This window comes from Ovis aries, chromosome 2 (genome assembly GCF_016772045.2).
Source record: "Ovis aries strain OAR_USU_Benz2616 breed Rambouillet chromosome 2, ARS-UI_Ramb_v3.0, whole genome shotgun sequence".
Classification (NCBI taxonomy): Eukaryota; Metazoa; Chordata; class Mammalia; order Artiodactyla; family Bovidae; genus Ovis; species Ovis aries.
The window spans coordinates 24,107,886-24,129,658 of record NC_056055.1 but is presented as its reverse complement, the minus strand read 5'-3'; the positions used below and the strand labels follow the sequence as shown (position 1 = coordinate 24,129,658).

At 42.2% G+C, this 21,773-nt stretch overlaps 2 protein-coding genes across 10 annotated transcripts in view; both read right to left on the bottom strand.

The window, feature by feature from the left end:
* The window catches only part of SECISBP2 (SECIS binding protein 2), a 37,747-nt gene extending 23,567 nt beyond the window's left edge, over positions 1 to 14,180 (bottom strand). For 2 of the 9 annotated variants that reach the window (XM_042242968.2, XM_042242969.2), the window contains exons 1-7: positions 14,044 to 14,180; positions 12,895 to 13,043; positions 7,917 to 8,166; positions 7,581 to 7,704; positions 6,152 to 6,381; positions 2,935 to 3,016; positions 1,197 to 1,402 (exon numbers count right to left, since the gene is read on the bottom strand). In XM_042242968.2, the coding sequence (XP_042098902.1) occupies positions 1,197 to 1,402; positions 2,935 to 3,016; positions 6,152 to 6,381; positions 7,581 to 7,704; positions 7,917 to 8,166; positions 12,895 to 13,043; positions 14,044 to 14,079 (1,077 nt within the window). In that variant the 5' untranslated portion in view covers positions 14,080 to 14,180. Of the gene's footprint in view, positions 1 to 1,196; positions 1,403 to 2,934; positions 3,017 to 6,151; positions 6,382 to 7,580; positions 7,705 to 7,916; positions 8,167 to 12,894; positions 13,044 to 14,043 lie in introns of those variants that run through there. The other 7 variants (XM_027964181.3, XM_042242972.2, XM_042242973.2 and 4 more) reach the window with 5 other exon arrangements.
* Positions 14,181 to 16,248: 2,068 nt separating this feature from the next.
* CKS2 (CDC28 protein kinase regulatory subunit 2) lies at positions 16,249 to 21,118 on the bottom strand. The gene is made up of 3 exons (XM_027964180.2): positions 20,958 to 21,118; positions 17,908 to 18,035; positions 16,249 to 16,585 (listed from the first exon to the last, which is right to left on the bottom strand). Exons 1-3 carry the CDS (start codon positions 21,014 to 21,016, stop codon positions 16,533 to 16,535), a joined length of 240 nt encoding a protein of 79 aa, XP_027819981.1. The 5' UTR covers positions 21,017 to 21,118; the 3' UTR covers positions 16,249 to 16,532.
* Positions 21,119 to 21,773: the final 655 nt, after the last annotated feature.

Sequence of the window (21,773 nt, the reverse complement as noted above, 5' to 3'; positions counted from 1 at the left end):
TTTGGAACTTCTTAACAATAAACTTCTCTTACACCTTTAATTAAAAAATAATATTTATTCAGGTCTAGCATAGTCTCTTACTTCTCTGTACATTCATTCCATTAATTTCTGAGTTTGATACTGAAACTCCAACTAAAAATCTTAATTTATCTACTTAAATAATTGTAATATATAATGGGAACTATATGTAACTTTGTTCTGTATTTTACTAGTCTCTTGTAAACGTGTTACCATAATCTCGTAATTAAAAAATAAAAAAAAATAAAAATTTTTTTAAGATGCTAGGAAAATAAAATCTGTTAACTCTTAAAGTGTTAAATGCTGGTTTAGATGGTAACATGGTGGCCTGTTGTGTAACCTGTGCCCAGATGTCGATGGGGCCTTGGAGCTGGCCAGTCTCTGTGTCTACTTGGAAGGGGTCTCACCACCAGTCTAACTTCACCATTAACTGTCACCAGCGCAGATTCCCTCAATCAACCAAGCATAAACACAATTCTTTTTTGTGTGGGATGGTCTAAGATACTTTGGATACTGAAAAGTATCCCAATACTCAAAATGCTAGGAAACCAGTACAAAACAAATACTACCCCATACTTCAATCTAAAATAATGTATCAGTATAGAAAGAAAAACAAGAACAAAATCTAGTCTTATAAAATCCCCTTATAAAATCCCCTTATAAAATGCTCTTCAAGAAACAAATCTAGGGATTGAAAAATAACAGCTTAAAATTATTTGAACTGAAAAGGAAAAATGAATTCTGAAATGCTATCTTACAGTAAGTAGGCGGCAAGTAACCAAGAATCAATTAGCATACTAGATAATTGCAAAATGGGGCATACAATTATTTTGCTGTCAGTACTTGTAGCAATGTAAATTCAACAGACAAAAGACTGCAGTAGTTTAAATACCAGAGCATAAGTTTCTTCCAGCATCTCTCTTTTAAAGAATTCAAAATAGTCACTGACATTTTAAGACCACAGGTCTAAAACACACATCCTCATTCATGTTTAAAAGGGATCACTTGTGCCCTTCAAATACTTGTGTCCCTCTTGAAAGAAGAGTAAAACCTCAAGTACAACCAACTCAGATTAGTGCCTACAGTACCGAATGAAACACCTTCATTGAGGCTTTCAGAGAGAAAAACTATCCAGTGAGTGGTTCAGGAGAGCAACATGAACAAAGTGTGCCGCATACCTTTTCAGTAAGATGGACAACGTGTTTCTCTTTGTAGGGAGGCTCCAAAGATAAAACTTCAGAAGATGGCATACTATCATTTTTAGGATCTGCTGGTGAAGCAACCATCTTTAGGTTTATCATGGAAGTAACATTTTTAGGGGCAGGTGACAGTTCTGTAGATAATGTCTGCCGAACAACATAACCCATTGGTGTCCAAGATAATTCTGCTCAAAGATAACCAAAATTGTTGAACAATCCCAACAGTAAAAAGGAAATTCCTTAGAAATTCCAAGCATGCATTATATGAAGTACTCAAGAGCATAGTTAAACTAAGGTACTGTTCAGAACACTCTAGGAAACTACAGTTTCCATTAAATTTGCTTTTCTTCTTGCAACATGCAGGCTGAATTAACTTGAAAGGGGGACTGATTATCCTAGGATCTGCTCTTTTTAACTTGGGGGTGCAGGCAGTAAACAAATAATAGTTCCCATTAAAAAATAATAATCCACAATACATCCACATGGCAAACACACAGAAATACTGAGCTGAAGATCAAACTATGGCCCTACTAACCTTGATGTGTACTTTTAAACATCAGAAGTCAAAGATCACTAGACTTCAGCTACCAAAGTAACTGGTAATTTATTTCTTTTTAGAACACAGGCATAAGTACAGCAACACCACTCCTTAGGTGCTCATGAAACTCTATACACAGACAAAACAAAAGGACACAGGCAGGTCATGTCAGCAGCCTGTGGCCACCCCACAGTGGAAAGACAGACTGTTCTTGTCACCATAGAGCTACACATCTTCACAGCAGCTGCTGAAGGGAGGATCTTGTATTGAATCACATATGTACCAAACATGCTAACACCACAGGAAACACAGCTGTGCATAAACCAAGAATAATTGTGTAAAAAGATCTGTTAGGACAAGTTACCCACAAAAATTTCAAAAGCAGAATCTACTGAACTCATTCTGCACCAGGCTAGGACAGACCAGCAGTTCTCAAAGTTCTGAGACTCCCAGGACCCTTTCAGGGGTCCAGAGTCAAAACTGTTTTCCTGATAATAGGAATGTGTCATCTGCCTTCCCTACTCTCTTGCTCAGAGAGGTACAGTACAGTGGGTTTAAGACAGTATGACAGAGAACAGTGAAACAGCTGAATGCCAAAACAGATCTCCTGAGCTGGGTGTTAAAGAGTTGCTAAAATGTAAAGGCTGCTCTCCTCTCCTGACTTTAACTTTGGGAAATGGCTACCTTCTAAAATTAAAACATGCTATGTTAACCTGTAGTAAGTTTACTGTTACTTTTAAGCAAATTAATAAGTATTTTAGTACTTCTCAGTTTTAACCCTCAGATTTTACAAACATTGACAATTATCCAAATAAACAGACACTCTTCGGGGTTTCAAAGGGTATTAAGGGGTCCTAAGACCAAAAACTGTGAGAACTACTGGCATATGAAATGCTTAAGAAAGTGGTCATTCCTGAGTTCATAAAATGTCTCCCTTCGCCTGATGAACATTTCATTGACAATTCCTTACTTGTATGTAGTTTATATTCCTTGTGCAAGGAAGTGGAATCTTACCCACTTAACTTCAATCTTCTAACAATGATGCCAGTTTATCAACAACCCATCAACTCCCTTAAAGAAGGCCTTAAAAACAGAAACATTTCAACAGCACTAGCCTGAAAATAAACTAAGAAAATAGACAACTGATTTTCTAAAATAGTATTTGGTAGCCACTCTTACCTCTTGTACACGAAGAGGGACTGGTAACAGCATTATCGGTTACAGACTCAGTCCGATTATTATTTTTCACCACTATTTCACCCTAAAAAGCAAACCAGTTGTTTTCTTACTAGTTCAAACTAAAAATAATCATTATTTTAAAAACATATAGCCTCCTTCACCATTCTTAAAATCTGCAAAATATAGGCTAATTAAAAATTCCAAACATGTAAGTACGTAACGTGCAAAGTTAAATTACTTTCTTTCGCCAAATCTCATTCCCCAGAGGAAAAACCACCCATCTACAGCTTAGCTACTAGCATCTTAGCGTTTCGTCGCTTCAGAGATAAACATCTGTGTATCATTTTAAATGGATCTCAATAATGGGATCACACCACACCAGAGTATCAAGTTAACATAATAATTTCCAAGTCAGCAAAGATTCTTAAAAGTCAAAGTGTCTGCTATGAAAGGAAAAGCTGTTTTCATCACACCCCCACACCAAAGCTTAAAAAAATATTCCTGAAAATGTCCACAAAAGCAAATACAAGTCTTCGAATGTGTACTTCCTTTTACAGACAGAAAGCTGCATCATGCATGGAACAAGAGGAACCGAATGACACTCGGGGACAAGAGAGTATGTTAAGAGAGACCTCACAGTGACCAGCAGCACCCAAGGCGAAAGGAAACTGATAAACTAAGCGGCTTTAAAATAAATTCTGAAGTTCATATGCTTCAAAAATTTACCTATTTTACCATTTCATCTAAGCTTGCGCAGCAGCTAAAACTGCTGACTGCTGAATACGCCTTGTGCCACTTCTCTACCTAGTAGAAACCTGGCAACCTCAAAGAGCTGCTTCAGATCCATGGAAAGAACATGCTCTGTAACTAGGGCAGAAAGCCACCATTTTCATTAAAAACAAAAATACAGTAAAATCCTCCAAGGGATATCTGCGGATTCCTGGCCCCACAGCAGAGCTCACTAAGAGCCTGGAAATGCTTACATCGCCCTGGGCCCTCCTGCCCCAGGACTTCCCCAGGCAAGGACCCAGCACTTCCCTCCAGAGAGCAAGCGTGGGTTCCTGGGTTGGCAGGTATCACTTGCTAACCTGCAAATTCCAAATCACTGCCTGACACAGCATACAAATCTTGCAGGAGGTGTCGCCTAGAGCGCATGCCCCTTTGAGGGAGTCCGGAGCTGTTTGCTTCAATCTACTGGGGGCCTGAGGCCCCACCTCTGAATAGGATCTTGATAATTTCAGCACGTTACCTCAAATAAATGCAAGACAAAGGCCACTAGGGAAGTAAATTTTTACTTTCAAATGAAGCATTTCTGGAAACTGCAAAGGTATGGGGAGGTACAGAGTTAGGCAAAGAGAAAGATGCCATTCTCCCTTCTATTGGCACTTTTCTCAGCTTCCAAAACACTGGGCTAGTTCTGGAGGAGGTGATGTGGCATCAGCATAGCTCTGTGGAAGTGGCTACACTCTGAGAAACAAATTCTCTTCTGGCCCCATTTGTAGGCTGCTGTGTTCTCTAGGGGGTTCCAGATAGACACAGTATATAAACAAGTATAATCAAGTAAAAATTAAATCCATCAAATAAGAAAATAAATGATTAAAATGCAGCCTGCTCTTTGAGTAAACATAATGTTTATGCTCACCAAAGTCAATGAAACACTAGAAATGGCTTACCTATTCAAGAATGATTAAGTAAATTATATGTATCAATATCAAAGATTCAATGCAAGTTATATGTCCAAAAACTATTTAATGATATGGGAAGATTACCATGAAAGTTTTAAAAAATTCAAACAGAAACTTGTACGTATGTATTCTTAATTGAAGGGAATGCCCCTCAATTCCCACAATGTCACACTAAAAAAAGGCTAAGTGCCAAACATGGTTTGCTCTTGGTTGTACAACTTTAGGCAGTTTGTTTTTTCTTAATATTTTTCTGGTGTCCTGTTACTAACACCATGAGGAAAAAAAGTTTCTTTTTATGGGAAAGTTGAGGAAAAACAAAACAACTCCACATACAATTCAAGAGTGTGAATATACAAGGCACTGAGTGTGTAAACCTCCCCACACAGCATGAGATGCCCTACTCGTCCACATGTGCAGTACTCACACAGCAAGTGAGCACGACATAAAGCGTCAGCCATGCCCCTGCCCACCCTGGACCCTATGTTCCCTGTACTACTTTTGTGAGAGCTCACAGGCTTGGAATTATCCACCGACCACCCACGACGAAGGCATGGAGCCCCTTAACTACTCAACTATTCTATACACCCAGCCAGGGCCCAGAAAACAGCCACACAACTGCTAAATGAAACAGTGATTTTTCTATATCAGTCAACCAGCCTTACTTATCGCCACCATGTAAAAGGAAAAGACCCAGGTGGGACAGCCTAAGGATCGACATGTTGGGAATGATTTGTTTTCAGCACATTATATAAGCCGCTACCACCAAGTCTTCAGAGGCTTCAGGATCCAGGCACCCAAAAGCACTAGGGCAGGAAATGTAAATTCTTTCTCCATTCAAAAGGTATATGAACTGGGAAGCTCTGCTTTCCTCATTGTTTCCTCTTTCTCCTTGCCTCTACACAGGAATGGGCCTCAATTTGTCAAAAGCCATTTTAGCAACTATAACCCAACAAAATTTTTTCCTAGAAATCTCAAAATCTGTATGACAGGAAAACGCTTCAATCTGATGGACTAAAACTTGAGATCAAATACTGAACACAGTGCAATTTAACACTTATTGCAGTGAGATTTTCTCTATCATTGACAGGACAGAGGTACAGATAAAACTGCCTGGGAAAATCAGAAGTTACACTGTGCAGTTCTAACATTACTATTTGATTTTAAAAAATACTTTTCTCTGTACTGAAAACAGTGTCATCAGAATGCAACGGTAGAAACATTTTCACAATGGGCTATGGAATTTAGTTGAACCAACGCCAGACTCTTCTCCTCCTGAGGCATGGCAATGCTTTCTAGCCACCAGACATGAAGACACTTGCTAAGTGATTCTCTGGAAAGAGCAACACCAGGTGTTACAGCCTGACCATAAACAGCTGCAACAACACAGAAAGTCACCTAAGCGCACTTAAGAGGCCCCTGCCACCCCACGATGTGAAGTGTATGTAGTGTTTCAGGTGATGTCCTTGCATAACTGTCCATCACTGAGGGGAAAAGAAGGAAGAGGGGAACAAAGAGCAGGAGGCTGCACTCACCTCTGATAACCCTGCAGAGGGTGTCCCCATTTCTCTGAGAAGAGAAATGTCAGTAGAGGTGGAGCGTAAAGGCCCCCACTTGGGCTGCTTTTGTATCTTTGGTATCTCACTGTTCTCTGGACTCTGCAGTTCAGGAAAATCCAACCTGGTAAATCCAAACTCAGGTTTGGAGGCAGATCCACTCTTTTCAATGATTCTGGATTTCCTGTCTGTTCGTTTATAATAACCATCTGCATTTACAGAATTAAAAGTAAGGGTAAAAATTTAGAGGTTGTTTGATGACCTGTACTCACACTTCAGTTGCAGTGTAAGAAGTCTATTTCTACTGATGCAACAACATATTATTGTCCAAACAGCCTAATTTTTGGTAGCGTTGTTAACCTCTGAAACAGTGGAAAACATAAATGACCATGGGGGTCACCAAGCAGAAAAAAGCAACATGCTGCAAATCTTAGGAGTAATTCTCAACTGGATGAAATAGTTACCTTAACCTGATTGTGCAGCTGGGCATTTCAATTATTCTCAAAACACACTTTAGAGTTTTGTGAGATTAAGGGGACTCTTGCGAATTTCCTTTAAATAATAAATTTTCCATATTTTAGTTTGCTGGAACGAACTAGAGGAAAACAAGTATTAATAGAATTAAACTTATAACCTCTCTCCCACCTTTCTCCTTCAAATGCAAACGCATGATGCCGTAGGTTACAATTCCATAAAGCCCCAGCATTTTAAAAATTGTTTAATTATAAGGCTAGAGTTATTCCAGTTAACTGTTCAACTCTTCTTTCACATTACTATGTACCAGAAGATTTATAAATGACATCAACACAAAGAGAAAATGTTATGTATCAAATAACAGTAAATTACACAAGTAAATAAAATGACAAACCATTCCCAGTAAGTATACTATTACAGAGGTTTTAAGTTATTACATAAATAGATGATGGCTGTGATCCAGGTGCAATAGTAAATAATTAACAGGAAAAAAACCCCAAGGTATCATGTATAATCACTAACTTTCAACCAGAGACTGGAACAGTTGTTCTTAAGCCCAGAACAGATATGTCCTTTGAATAACCATCCTGCCCTGTGTTTGGTATTGTTCAGGATGGGATTTAAACTGCAGTCAACTCTCTCCCCTACCGAAAAGTGTTCCAACAGAAAAGCAGAGAAGCTATTTTAGGGATCAACATGATCAAATACAGTACAAGGATATGGCTGCAATTCACTATTTAACAAGTGTTTTGAGGTGGCTGATTGTCACCTACTTGCTATGTGATTTTACAGAAGTTCTTGCATAAGACAATGTAATATCATCTTTGGATAAACTCCAGGATCCCACAAGAAACTTGATTGCCTCAGTTTTTCATGATGACTAAGCCAGTAGACAGGGTAGAATAAGATAATATACAGAGTGTGTTATTTTTACCTGATTTCAAACTATTCTCAGCATGAATGGACACACGAGGTGAACCTTTGACTGATTTTAAATCAGATGATACAGGTCCATCAGTCTTCTTACTGTCAAACTTTTGTTCATCATAGGTTTTCTTCTGCAGGAAAAATTTAAAAATAACATTTTTGAGAACACAATCACTATAAAAAAGGCTTGAATTTGCAAATTCATAATTACTCATACATAACTCAATCATTTTTTAAAAGGTTAGACGATATCAGATTTTAAATACCTTAAATAATATGCAAGAACATGCCTGTTCTTTATGTTTTAAATGCTAAAGTGGCCAACACCAAGACATTTACAGACCTTAAACACAGCTTTTGTGTCTTGTGGGAGAGGGCACGTGTGCTCACTTCGTGGCTTCACTCTTTGAAAACCTCCAAAACAACTGGGTTGGCTGTCATCATATGGGGAGCCAGGCACTGGGCAAACATTTTGTGGTGACTGCAGGGTGTAGGGAGAGTAGGCATATGGATGAAGAGGGATCTCAGCAGAGAAATATTGAGATGGAAAAGCTGAAGCTCCAAAAGCCATATCATCAGTATAGAGTTTCTGTCTAAATAAAAAGGGTAAATTTTAGTTGCAGATTTCATACCACAAACCAAGAAGCTTAATATTTTATAATAAACAAACTTTAAACATACTATTTTTGAGGTCATTCTTTCTAGCACTGAAATATCTCTAATTAAAAACCAAATAAAACTCTGAGCACTTCTTCTTAACCTGCAAAGAAAGATGCTGACCTAGTTCCATTTTTTTCATTACGCAGCTGGAACCTCCATAACAGGACCCTATTATAAGGAATATTAGAAAAGCCCAAGGATGCGCCAGCAGCTTTCCACTCTCATGCTGTCAAATATTCGGAAATGCCTCACTCCAGCAACCCTGACCAAAATTTAAGCCATCTAGACCACTCTCTCAGCAGAGGGGGCTTTTATAGAGCTCCCACTGCCCATCCAAATCCCACCCTGACAACCTCCAGGGACTGCTCCCTGAGGCCTCTGGGTGCCCGCAGACAGCCTGCCCAGCCCCTTTCCGGTTCCAAGCCAATGCCACACCCTGTGCTCTACTGACTCAGGGGGCTGGGACCACTATGCACAACATGGTCCAAGAACTACATGTCCTGCTAATAAGATGGAACTGTCTGTGAACACTGCCACTGCCTCAACTTGCTCAAGTCGCAAGGCTGGAGCAAACTATAATTTAACACTGTTGTTTTTTTTTTTTTTTTTTTTTTGGCAAATTTAGTACAAGGCCAGAGGTTTCAACCATTTTGCAATGAAGGTTGATACAATGATAAATGCTAAGCAACTGACTTAATACAAATCACAGTATTCTCTTTCCCACAAATAAGCACCAGCAGGTGTTTCCATGACTTTCCAGGGCTTTGAATTATTTGTAGCAAATCAGTGAAATCCTGAAGTGTAGGGTCCACTGAAAGGCAGGGAAGAGTCAAAGCTAAGGATAATACACCCTATATGATCTTCCAGTTGTTCGAATGTCAGGAGATACAAGCACAGGCACCAACTAGTAGGATTTGTATTTCCACTCTGCTACAAGTAAGAGTCTACAATGAAGAAGGAAAGGAGTTACTATAGACAGGCTAGACCTGTAACACACTGACAGCTGCCAAGTCTCCCATGACCTCCTTCCTGTCAGTCTCATTAACCTCTACTACATGGTATCTACTTTCATCACACCACTTGAAAAGCTCCACTAGCCTGGACTTGACAACCTCTGCCCTCTCCTTGCTCTCACCCATCTTCCAAAGGTTCCTCCGTGGCATGCTCCCCACTACACTCTCCCCACCTCACCTGTCAGACTCACTCTGAGCCAGAACCTCTCCTCATTTTGCTCAGGACTTCACTTCAACATACTCGAATTCCAGCACTTTTTTTTATCACCTCTAGGCGTCTATCTCCAACTTACAGGTGATTTTCACCCACCTAGCATGTACAGATCCAAAACTTAACATATGATCCCCAAACCAGCTCCACTGCCAACTTATGCTCTCACAAACGATTCTAAGTCTTTCCATGTATTCAACTGGAACTAGCTAGGATCTTTCCCACCAAAACCCATATGAACCCTTTTCTCCTGCAGAAGGTCTCCCTGTATTTTGTTCTCTACTTCCAGTGCCTAACTCAATCGGAATCCCGCAGGCCCCCAGGAGTTCCTGATCATTGCTCACAGTCAACTTACTGTGTGTGGAAAACTTCCTGGGTACCAAGCCTTGTGTTGAGAACTTTAGGAGTCTTTGTCTCTCTTGAGCCCCTTCACAGCCCAGTGAGGTCGATGCCATTAAGCCCCGTTTAGTAGAGAAGGGAATGGCAACCCACTCCCTGGGTATTCTTGCCTGGAGAATCCCATGGAGAGAGGAGCCTGGCAGGCTACAGTCCATGGGGTCACAAGAGTCGGACACGACTTGGCGACTAAACCACCACCGACAACAACCCAAAAACCTTCAGGCCCATCTCCTTTAAAGCTGAGCCAGAAGCCAGGTGTGATGATCATGATCCCACCCAAAACACTCCCAAAGTTCTCTATTTCCTATCCAACAAACCTAACTTTTCAGCTGTACCACGTAGGCCAGTTGACTAGCGGCTCATGGGATCTTACTTCTCTGTCTCCCAAACATATCTTGCATCCGGTCCCCTCTGACCTGTCAGGAATCCAGTCACGCCTCCACCCACCAACCTGACATGAGCCACACTCCGTGGAGAACCACTAATTCACATAGTGTATGCGCGTGCTTAGTTGTGTCCGACTCGAGACCCCATGGAGCCCACCATGCTCTTCTTTCCATGGGATTTTCCAGGCAAGAATACTGGAATGGGTTGCCATTCCCTTCTCCAGGGGATCTTCCTGACGCAGGGATTGAACCCAGGTCTCCTGAATTACAGGCAGATCCTTTACCACTGAGCCACCAGGGAAGCCCCAATTCTCACAAATGAGAGTTTTAACCTAAAAGCAACCACTGGTACTGTAACTTTCACATTATACTACAAGATACCAAGAGCTAGAGCAGCTGTACTCAGGTCAGAAGAACTGAATGCTAATTCTGGTCCTGGTGCTACCTCCTTGAGAAACTGTGGACAAGCATTTGTAGTCTCAGTTTTTCTTGTACAGAAATAACACTACATCTCCCTGCCAAACTCATGGATTTTGGCAAGCATGAAATCAACGTGTTCAGTAATTCCCAAACAAAACACACACTTCCTCACACCTGTGTTACACAGGACTTGTCACAAAGCACATACTATGATAATCAACAAAAGCATTTTCTGGGGAGGATGACTGGCAACAGAGAACTTACTTTGTTTGCATAACCTTTATTAGTAAATACTCAGTACTTCCCAAACATGGCCATTCTACATACTAGGATACTTCTAATGATATTTGTCCTGCTTATAACATAAACTTGAAGGAGACTGGTAGTACGTTTTCTTCCATCTCCACCATAGCTCACGAGACAGGCCTTCCCCCACTTAGGAACTAGTGCTTTTCCATATAGCAGCCTTTAGCTCATGAACTCCAAATGAATAGATGAAGTCCTTTGGCAAGCACTGCTATAAGTACTAGAGGTGGACTTTCAGCAAAAGGTCACTCACTTCCTTTAAGGACACAGAGAACTAGGTTGCTATAGGGGAAGAAGTAGAAAAGAGGATATGCTTGTTATAGAGAATTTCAGTCCTTTTCTCAAGGCAGCAAGTGATCTCTAAACAAAATCTGATTACAGCAAAACAATTCTTAACTTATATTAGGATTAACTAGATAATCACTTCTTCACTGTGTAATGTCTCACCACTTCATCCCCACTTTAAAGGCTCTCATTCTTTCTAAGCTTGCTCTTTGGTTTCATGACTCCACTGTCCTTAAATCGTTCTCTTCTCAGGCAGGAATACTGTCAGTCAACCTTTTCAGTGGTTATAAATATTAAAAAAAAACAAAAAAAAATCAAAGCTATAAGGGAATAAGGGGTTAAAACAGCATAATTTTAAAATTCAGCATTAACCATCCTTAAGCCTCTGATTAGTCTCAACATGTTATAGCTAGAATGCTGCTTTAGCTGTAAGACTATTTCCACCTTTATTTTAGGTCACTAGAATTTTACCCAGCAGATGGCTTAACAGTTTTTATCACTGGGTAAGATACATCTTGTACTTTTCATGTGAGCCTATTCAAGCTAGGAAATGACTTAACTGAGACCCATGTCAACCTTCCTGCTACAAAGGAAGAAATTACAATGGAAAACTTGGCATTCCTACCAAAGACCTTCAAAAGCACATTCTGTCAGGACTTCAATTTCAGTCAAAAACTATAACCTTTCTTATTTCCTAAATATACCAGACAATCCAATGATTTTCTTATTTATTCCAACTTTTACTTTTGTGAACACAGCTCTAGAATTTATATGAAGTATAAACTATTTTCAAGCACAGCATGCAGTTATGGGGGGAAAAGGTAACAAGCCTGACCCAAAACAACAAAACATAAAGATAAGGATTTTCACATAAGCATAAAGGTGATTCATGCCTTAAAAATAAATCTACAAGTAATCCACACAATCATGTGAAAAACTTAACACTTATTTTTCTAACTTCAGCTAATAAAATGGAAACCATTTTGTAACTACCTAGAGAATAAATCCCAGGGAGGAAAAACAACATTTAAAGGACAAAATAAGCCTTCTTTCAGCTCAAATCTAGAAGAATTTATAACCAAAAATTTGCAGGATCCATCTCCACAGGACAGTTATAAAGCATAACAGTTAAAAGCAAACCTCAGCAATTTCCAAACACTCTACCTGCACAAAGAGGCAGCCCTGGTTGCTAGCCCTGCTCTATCACCGAGCAGCGTTTTTCAATGTTACACCCTAAAACTGAGGAGCATGTTTATTTATTTATTTGGGCTTTTCTTTGCCTCATTTGCTCTCACCCACTTGTTCCTGCCATTTCATCACCCATAAATACATGATACAGTTTTAAACTGCAGGCACAACAGACGTGCATTCCCCACTAATAAATGCAATGCAGTCTCCATATTTTCTCTGTCCCAAATAACCAAATGAATATGGAGAAAAAAAAAGAAGAGCTGAATCTTCAGTTTTTGGTGTGCTACACAGTTAAGCTGTACTGTACATTTCCTTCTTGGATGAGGAGCGTCTTCTCCAGTTGCTCTGAAAACGTTAACATATAGCTGTAGAATATTTCAAGTCTAATTACCACTAAAGCCAAGCAACAAGGTCCCCATCTTAAGGCAAGACATTTGGAAAAATACATACTCAGGCACTGCTAGTTCTTGGACACACGGATAGTATGAGGTGGCGGCACAGCTGGGGAAAACCCGTGCTTCTGAAGACTCTGACCATCCCACATTGAGCCCAGCAAATTTGGGGACAAATGGTTTGACATCTGCTGACAACTTGATGCTCTGAGGAGAAAAAGGGCGTTATAGCCACAAACTTTGTAAGATGAACCAAGTTAGGGGAAAAAAACAACAAAGAGTCCCTCCCATCTCAAAGCCCCAGAAATGCTAATCCCAATGCTGCCGTTCAAATATATCTGCCCAGCAAAGACAAGAACTTCGGAATTTCTTCTGAAACCCTTTTTCACTAGAAAAGCCAGTCTATCAAATATAAAATTGGAAAACAAGGATAACCATTTAAAGTGGGAATAAAAGTCAACCCAGACTGTAGAGTTAGAACTACAAGTGACGTTTCCTTATCTTTAAGATAGAATACAGTAATTTACCTCTGGGCTGAGTTAAAGGATAACAAACTATCAAACTTAACTGTAGCACTCAAAACACACAAGCTCCTTAGCCTTTATTGGTTCTATTAAATTTCTCAAAGAATTTAGAACAGCTGCTTTTCACTCAACCAACCAATAAAGGCTGTTTGTTAAAAACCAAAAGTAGGCTTTGCCAGAAAATCTTTGTATCGCCACGAGCCCTTGAAATAGGAATATGAAATATTTGTTGGATTTTTCTTTCCGTTTTTAGATCTGTATTGAGAAATTTACTTTCACTAGCCACGTATAATCATGTTTTTTCATTCGTGTGAAAGCCGGTTTTTCCGTTTGTCAGGGCTCCTGCTAAAGGTTACTCTTAAGCTAGTCGAGCAGAGACTTCCGCTTCAGAAAACGTATTCACAAGCTTTAAACAAGTGGTTCCTGCTCACGAGTGCGGTAAGGAGACACGGTAGCGCAGCTCCTCCGCAGCCTCGGGACTAGTGGCAGTTTCCCATCGACGGAGTCCTTCCTCATTTCGTTTAACCGCGGGGCGTGTGGACGCGCCCGGGGCTAGGGGTCGCGGCCGCCCGGCCCGACACCCCCTACCCTGTCCCCAACCAGCCTCCGGCCCACGCTAATCCAGTTCCCACCCCATCTGCGCAAGGCCAGCACTCTGGGAGGCCCAGGGCCACCATCCTCACCTCGGCCGCGGGCTCCCGCCGCCCCTCCGATGCCATGGCGGGCGGCTGGGGAGAGGTCCGGCCGGGGAGGCCAGTAGCCGCCCCGTCGGCTGGCTGGACCGAAGGGCGACAGTCCTCCTCCCCGCCTTTCCACCGTCGGAGAGGACGCCAGGAAGTGCGTCACAAAAACGCGCCTCGGCCCGCCTTACTTCCGGTCGGAAATGCGTGGGGCGGCAGTTCTGCGCCTGCGCGAGGTACCCGGCATGGTGAGTACTTGAAGCTGCATCGTCGTGCGTGTAGTTTGGAGTTAACATGAGACTGTCTCCCCAAAGATAGCGGACAAACCGCGGGATGTGGTTAGCCAGGCCCCCACGAGGGGTCGGTGCATGGGGTGGCGGGCACCTGGAGCGAGAGAAAGGTCTGTGGGGAGTTGGGGGCCTTAAGGAAACCGCACACCTTGTGGACCTACAAAGGGAGAAAGTCAACAAGAGTTGGCATCTTACATTTCCAGGAACCTAGAGCAGTTTGGAGAAGGCAATGGCAACCCACTCCAGTACTCTTGCCTGGAAATTCCCATGGATGGAGGAGCCTGGCAGGCTGCAGTCCATGGGGTCGCTAAGAGTCGGATACGACCGAGCGACTTCACTTTCACTTTTCACTTGGCATGCATTGGAGAAAGAAATGGCAACCCACTCCAGTGTTCTTGTCTGGAGAATCCCAGGGACGGGGGAGCCTGGTGGGCTGCCGTCTATGGGGTCACACAGAGTCGGACACGACTGAAGCGATTTAGCAGCAGCAGAGCAGTTTGGAAGTAACCACGAAAAAGAATTTCAACTGCTCAGTTCAACAAAGGGCTGTTGACCACTAGGAAATGTGCTGGGAGAGGAAGAGATGGAAAAGCAGAGTGGAAGTAAGCAATCCTAGGGCAGGTGGTGTTAGGTAGAATGGGAAATGCAGGGTGTTGCTTGGGAGAATGAGGGAGGGAGGGGGAGTGCAGATCCTAGAACTCTTGTTTACTTGGTGAAAAGTGGAAGCTGTTTGACCAGTAGAGATCCCAAACTGGAGGCTAATTGTAGGTTCTCTGGTGGCTCAGAGGATAAAGCGTCTGCCTGCAATGCAGGAGACCCGGGTTCAATCCCTAGGTTGGGAAGATGCCCTAGGAGAAGGAAATGGCAACCCACTCCAGTATTCTTGCCGGGAGAATCCCATGGACAGAAGAGCCTAGCGGGCTACAGTCCACGGGGTCGCAAAGAGTCGGACCGGACTGAGCGACTTCACTTTCTATTGAGTGACTACCAGGTATTTCAAGCAGAAAATGCAGGCAATTCCAGCTCATCTCCTCCTGTTCTGTGCGCCTCCCACAGGTCAATTAAACACACATCCAAACCTCCAGTGGAATGAGGCTTGGGGTCTGACAGTAAGCTGTTCTGGAGATTGAGCATTATGCCTATGTTGGCCTGTGCTAAATACAATCAAGTTTACTTAACAATTCTGACGTCTTTCTGTTGGCCTAACCCTGAACCTGTAGCCAGTGGACCCATGGGGATGGGAGTTAAGTTCTAGGCTCTTGCCCATCACTACACTGCCCTCAATATTTATCATGCTTATTATGTGAAAGCACTACCCTTTTCAAAGAGAGGTGCATACAGAGGACCAGCATACTAGGGGTCTCATGCTTATTGGCAGCCTAGCTAAAAGGTTTCTTCAGCATTAGCAATGATGATAAAAACCCTGTATTTGGATTAACTAAAATATTTCCTTAGCAGTTAAAGCAATTTGACACAAAATGCACACCATGTTAGAAGTTTTAAAAGTGCTGTGATAGTTTATATAAAACTGTATCCCCCTTTGGCACATGGAGAAGAGAAATGGGGTTAAGTGGTTTCTCCCAAGGCAGTAATTACATAAATAAGTGAAGTAACCCGGAGTATTAAGTTGGGTTTCTTTCTGTTCAGTTGGAGATTCTAGACAATTCTCTAGGAACTAAACAGAGCTATAAAATCTACCTTGGCTCTGTTAAACTTACCCCTAGTTCTTAGTATCTTTATAAGTGAATTTAAATGGTACCCTGAATCACACCAAGCTGATAGGTTTAAACCCACTTAACATTTTTATTTCTTTGAAGTGAATTTATTTCCTCAGGACTATAAAACTGAAATCATTCAACATCCTCAACAGTCACAAGTTAACCTTAAGAAAACAAACCTCAGTAACTTCAAAGAGTAATAAATGCAACATACAAACTTTATTTAACAAAAGTAACAGATAATGTCAAACAGGCACTTATATTAAAAGAAAAACTGACTAGAAGAAATTTTTATCTTAAAACACCTTACAGTAACCTACTTGCAGTTGCATTTAACTGAGCTCTGTTGCTGTGAAGAATACAGCTCATGCACAGGTATGGATGAACAATTTGTACATTTTTCAAGTATTCACTGAATACTACCTTATATACACATATACATTAAATTTGAGAAAGATTTAATTGATGATCCCCAGATAAAGCTTCATTTTTGTTGATCTTTTGGAAGAGGCCGTCTAAAGAGAAGGATGTGTGGTTCTGTGAAAACAAAATGTTTTATATTAATATGGTTAATTTTCATTCCTTCAAAAAATAAAGTAAATCCACAGTCAACTGATGTTATTTATTACGGTATCTGAAATTTTGCTTTTAAGTTACTATCAACAATAAACAAGAAATCAACATTAACAACGAGCATTTCCCAATTAATTTTACACACTGGAGAAAAGGAAAGTAAAGAAGTCATTTGAGGAGAAGGGTTTCTATCTTTAGAATCTCAATTCCAATGAAAAGAGAAAGGTTATCTGTTGTAGGGAAAACACAGTTAACACTTCATTAAAAAACCGTAGGTCCCAGGGGCCCTCCTGGTAGATTCTGTTTCAACAGGTGGAGGACTGAGTAGGAACCTACAGGTAAGGTCCTCAGTTGCTTTGTATTATCTGGAGAAAGACCTTTTTAAATATAATTACGTGCTCTGATCCCAAGATAGTTACAAGTTTGAGTTTTTGCTGCCGATGCTTTTCTTTAAAAGTATTAATCAAGATAGCTTTAGCTTTACCTAATTCATATCATTAAGTTATGGCTCAGTTGGTAAAGATCCACCTGCAATGCAGGAGATTTGGGTTCGATTCCTAACCTGGGTCAGGAAGATTCCTTGGAGAAGGAAATGGCAACCCACTTCAGTATTCTTGCCTGGGAAATCCCACGAATAGAGGAGCCTGGCACACTGCAGTTCATGGGGTCACAAAGAATCAGACACGACTGAGTAAACCACCACACCTAATTCAGCTTCTATGCCTTCAAATTTTGTTCAAAGCAATATAAATCCTTTAATTTAGATTTATTGATAACCCCAACCCCAAAACACCAGAGTTTCTTAGTCTATCTTACTAATAGTTTACCAATAATCTAGAAAACTGTTCAAATCACTTCAAATTGCATCAGTTTCTATACACAGAACTTCTAGACACACAATCTTAAGATTTTTTAGTTTTCATATAGACACCAGAATTCTAAATATATTTACGACAAAATACTTCAAGATACTACTAGCAATGACACACATTTTAAAATAAAACAGAATAACCTGTTTCTTTTTTTACTTCATAGGTTATTTTTGCAGATACAAGAATGCATGCATTCTTTTCACTTTGTAAACTATTATACTATTAAATTAGCTATTAATACTATTAACTATTAAACTACTATAAAAATGAACCTTCTCTAGGAAGGAAAAGTCATTCAAAAATAGTCAAGCTTATCACTTACTTAGGGATATCATTGAAACATCAGTATTACTAACAAATTTTCAACAACCACTATTATTTTCAATTAATGCTTCTCTAAATAACAAAACTTACCTGGTTCATGAATCATGTAATGAACCCAGCCTAGACTCTGTTGGACACCAAGTCTTCTCCACTCCTCTTCAGACATCAGATGGGTTTTGGGTACTTGTTTGGAAAGTTCTCTGGGTAACATGACATGTCTGTTAAAAAAATATATAACCAAATATTAGTATTCTATGTGGATATGCCTTTCTTACAATTATGGTCACGTTACACATGCATCTTTAGGACACTTAAAGCAACCCTGTTATGTTATCACTGGCATCAATCTTAAGAACTACTTAAGTAGTTCGACCACCTTTAATTCTGATTTTTGATGGCCTGTGTTCAAATTAGAAATTAGAATATGTACTCCAAAAGTACAAAGCATTTTATTCACGATTAACATTTTTCCCTAATAGAGGCTGCTTGCTAATTGTCTCAATCTTATTCAGGAATAGAACCTCAAAAACTAAGCAGGACACATGGTTATCCAAAACACCCCAGCCTCCCCTGCAGCTACCTGTGGTCTCATGACTAAATCGACCAATAGGATAAAAGCAGAAAATATGCAACTTATGGAAAGCATCCTGAAAAGAAAAGAGCATGCCAGTTTTCATTTTTCTCCTTCCTGTTGGTTAGGAAGCAGACTGATGTGATCAGAGAGCAAGAGAAGTCATCTAAGACCACAGCTGCTGCTGTTAAGTCGTTTCAGTGGTGTCCAACTCTGTGACCCCATAGACGGCAGCCCACCAGGCTCCCCCGTCCCTGGGATTCTCCAGGCAAAAACACTGGAGTGGGTGTTTCTTCTCCAATGCATGAAAGTGAAGTCAGGTCCGACTCTTCATGACCCCATGGACTGTAGCCTACCGGGTTCCTCCATCCATGGGATTTTCCAGGCAAGGGTACTGGAGTGGGTTGCCATTTCCTTCTCCACTAAGACCACAGAAGTGATTATAAATTGAGAATGGTCCCTGATTGTAAGAGCTGCAAATAACCTGTTACCTGATTTCTATCTTCTACCTAATTGTTGATTAGTCTCAAGAGAAATGTACAGTGTTTTTGTACTCACCTTACGTATACCCTACAAAATACAGCAATATTTTATGTTTAAGTGGAAGTCACATCCCTACCTTCTCCATAAACCATAGGAATAGGCTAACCATCATCAAAGTTTGATGACAAGGGAAAAATCTGTAGCTTCAATCTCAGATGGAGAGTCTACATGTATTTGTTTTCCCCCTGCATGGGTATATATTGGGCTTCCCTGATGGCTCAGAAGGTAAAGAATCTACCTGCAATGTGGAAGACCCAGGTTTGATCTTTGGGTCAGGAAGATCCCCTCCAGAGGGGAATGGCAACCACTCCAGTATTCTTGCCTGGAGAATCCCATGAACAGAGGAGCTTGGTGGCCTACAGTCCATGGGGTCACAAAGAGTCGGACACGGGACTGAACAAATAACACTTTCACACTTTCAAAACTATATATATTTCTAACTACATATAAGGAGAATTGTTGCCCAAAGTTAACATTTCAGTACCAAGTGCTTTTCATGGAGGGTGATGAGGTAAAGAAGGCAATAACAATACAAACAACAAAGGAGCTACTAAGATAACATTGCAGGATACAATTAAACTTCCCTTCTCTGAAGATTACTGCCCTGTTTCACAAAAGTTTAAGTGGCTTGGTCAAGAAACAACAGCTTTAATTAATACTGGATTGGATATTAATCCAGATTTTAGTAAGATTGTGGTTATATTCTGTCCATTACTGCATATCCCCAGCTGAATTCTTGGTCAACATCACATAATTGAACATATCAACACATTACAGGAATAGAACTGTGTAGTATGTAAAAATATGACAACTGACTTCAAACAAAGAGACTTTTCCAATGCAATTAGGTATTACTAATCTGCAAGGCTGTCCAGAGAAATCAATTTTTCTCCAGAGAATACAGATTTACAAGACATTAGGGGGAGGGGAAAAGAGGAGACCCACCCACTGTTACTGAATGTACGCTTTCTAACTCAAAACAGCTTTCTTGGACATCTAAAAGGAGAGCAGACAGAAAAGGTCACTGTTTGGCCCCGCCTACACGTTAGCAGTTTCCCAGGATGCAGCGTCCTAGTCACCACCTAGGAGGACTGGGCGGAGCTGGTGTTTGAAGCCACACCCTAGTTAAGTCTCCGGAAAGCGTTAAGGCGATCGAGAGTTCGTTTCCTCCCACAATCCAATTTGCTAATCACATTTGGAAACTACGCTCTAGTCCCATCACATAATGATGCAGAAGCCACAAAAAAAAAAGCCTCAAAGCAAAAAATTATTTGGCCGATATAAACTAACAGAAAAAAATGCCCCAAAGCTGTTCGAGTTCTCAATTTAGTCTCAAAAGGAAGCCCCTTCAATATTAACCCAAGAAGGTTACCACGCACCAGCACCCGCTCAAAGTCGCCATACCCACTACACATTCAAATCCCAAGCAAGCTCGTTTGGGGGGGGGGGGGATTCCCCCACAAACTAATTTTTAGTGCCATCAACTTCAAGAGAGAAGTGTTTCTCTGGCGACGTTACCTGACCAAAATCACCCTTCCGACCGCCCCTCGCCCTCTGTGACTGGGGGTGGGGGGGGGGGGTGGGGGCGTTTGCCTGAATGCCAGGTAGGCCGAAGTTTTTAGGAACCGTTGCGCTTTTATGCAGGCGTCGGACTCTCAGCGCCAGGCTTCGGCCACGCCGGGCCCCCTTAGGCCCTCGGTCCCTTTCCTTTAGGGCAGCAACTCTGCACCAGAAGCGGCCCCTTCTGCGCTCCAGCTTTGTCCCCCTCACAGACAGGAACAAAGAGCGGAAGCCGGCTGGGCCGGCCCGCCAGACGAGGAGAGGCGCGCGCTCCCACCCCGGCGGCCCGACCCCAACACAACAGAGACTCGCGGCTGGCTCCCGACCTGAACTCCGGACCCCGACCCTAACCCCAGCCCGAAGCTCTTCGACCCCGACTCTGGGTCCCAGGTTCTCTCCCTTGGCCGGAGTTCCAGCCCAGGCTTGCCCGGGGCCGCGGCAGAGGTAGGCTGTCTGGCCTGCTCACCGGTATTCGTAGTGTTCATCGAAGTACTTGTCCGAGTAGTAGATCTGCTTATGGGCCATCCTGCAGGCGGGCGGTGGGCAGCAGCTGACTAGAGCGAAGCGGCGCGAAGACAGGGCGCAGGTGAGGAGACGTCTGCGTCAGGTGAAGGCAACGACTCGACTGAGACCAACCGACCGTAAGCCGAACGAGCCAGGTTTGAATCCGACAGCCCGCCGCTGATTGGGTAACGGTGCCGACCAATCACCTTCCGCTCATCCTGCGGGAAGGCTGCAACCAGCTCCTAGCCTATCGTCACCGCCTTTCTGTGGCGTTTGCACAAGATTAGCCAATCAGAGGCCTGTTGCGAGGTCGCCCCAGGAAAGAAGTGATGATTGGCGTGGCGTGGGGGTGGGGAGCTCCCTAACGAGAAGGGCGCGGCCAGGGAAGGGCGGAACCAGGACGTTAGGAACCGTAGAGCGCGTGCGCAGGAGTTTAGAAGGTTCCAGGTCCGCTGAGCCGTTTGGACCGCGAACCTGCGGGAGGGGTACGGTATCGCGAGGTTTGGCAAGGCCCAGGAGTGGGAGGGGGCTGCCTATAGAGCTGTCGTCAGTTTGTCCGCGCACCCTCGGCTGCCGGTCCTACGTGCCGGAAGTACGTGGGAGTTGAGGAAGGCGGGCAGCCCTAGACTGAGGGAAAGACTGAGAGAAAGAGGGAAGAGTGAGGGGAAGAGTCTTAACCCAGGCGCGCCCAGCCGTTTTGTGGAGTAGAGATCCGGAAAGCCAAAGTTGTGCCGGGACGTGAGGAAGACGTCAGAATACCGCACAGCGGCGAGGCCGC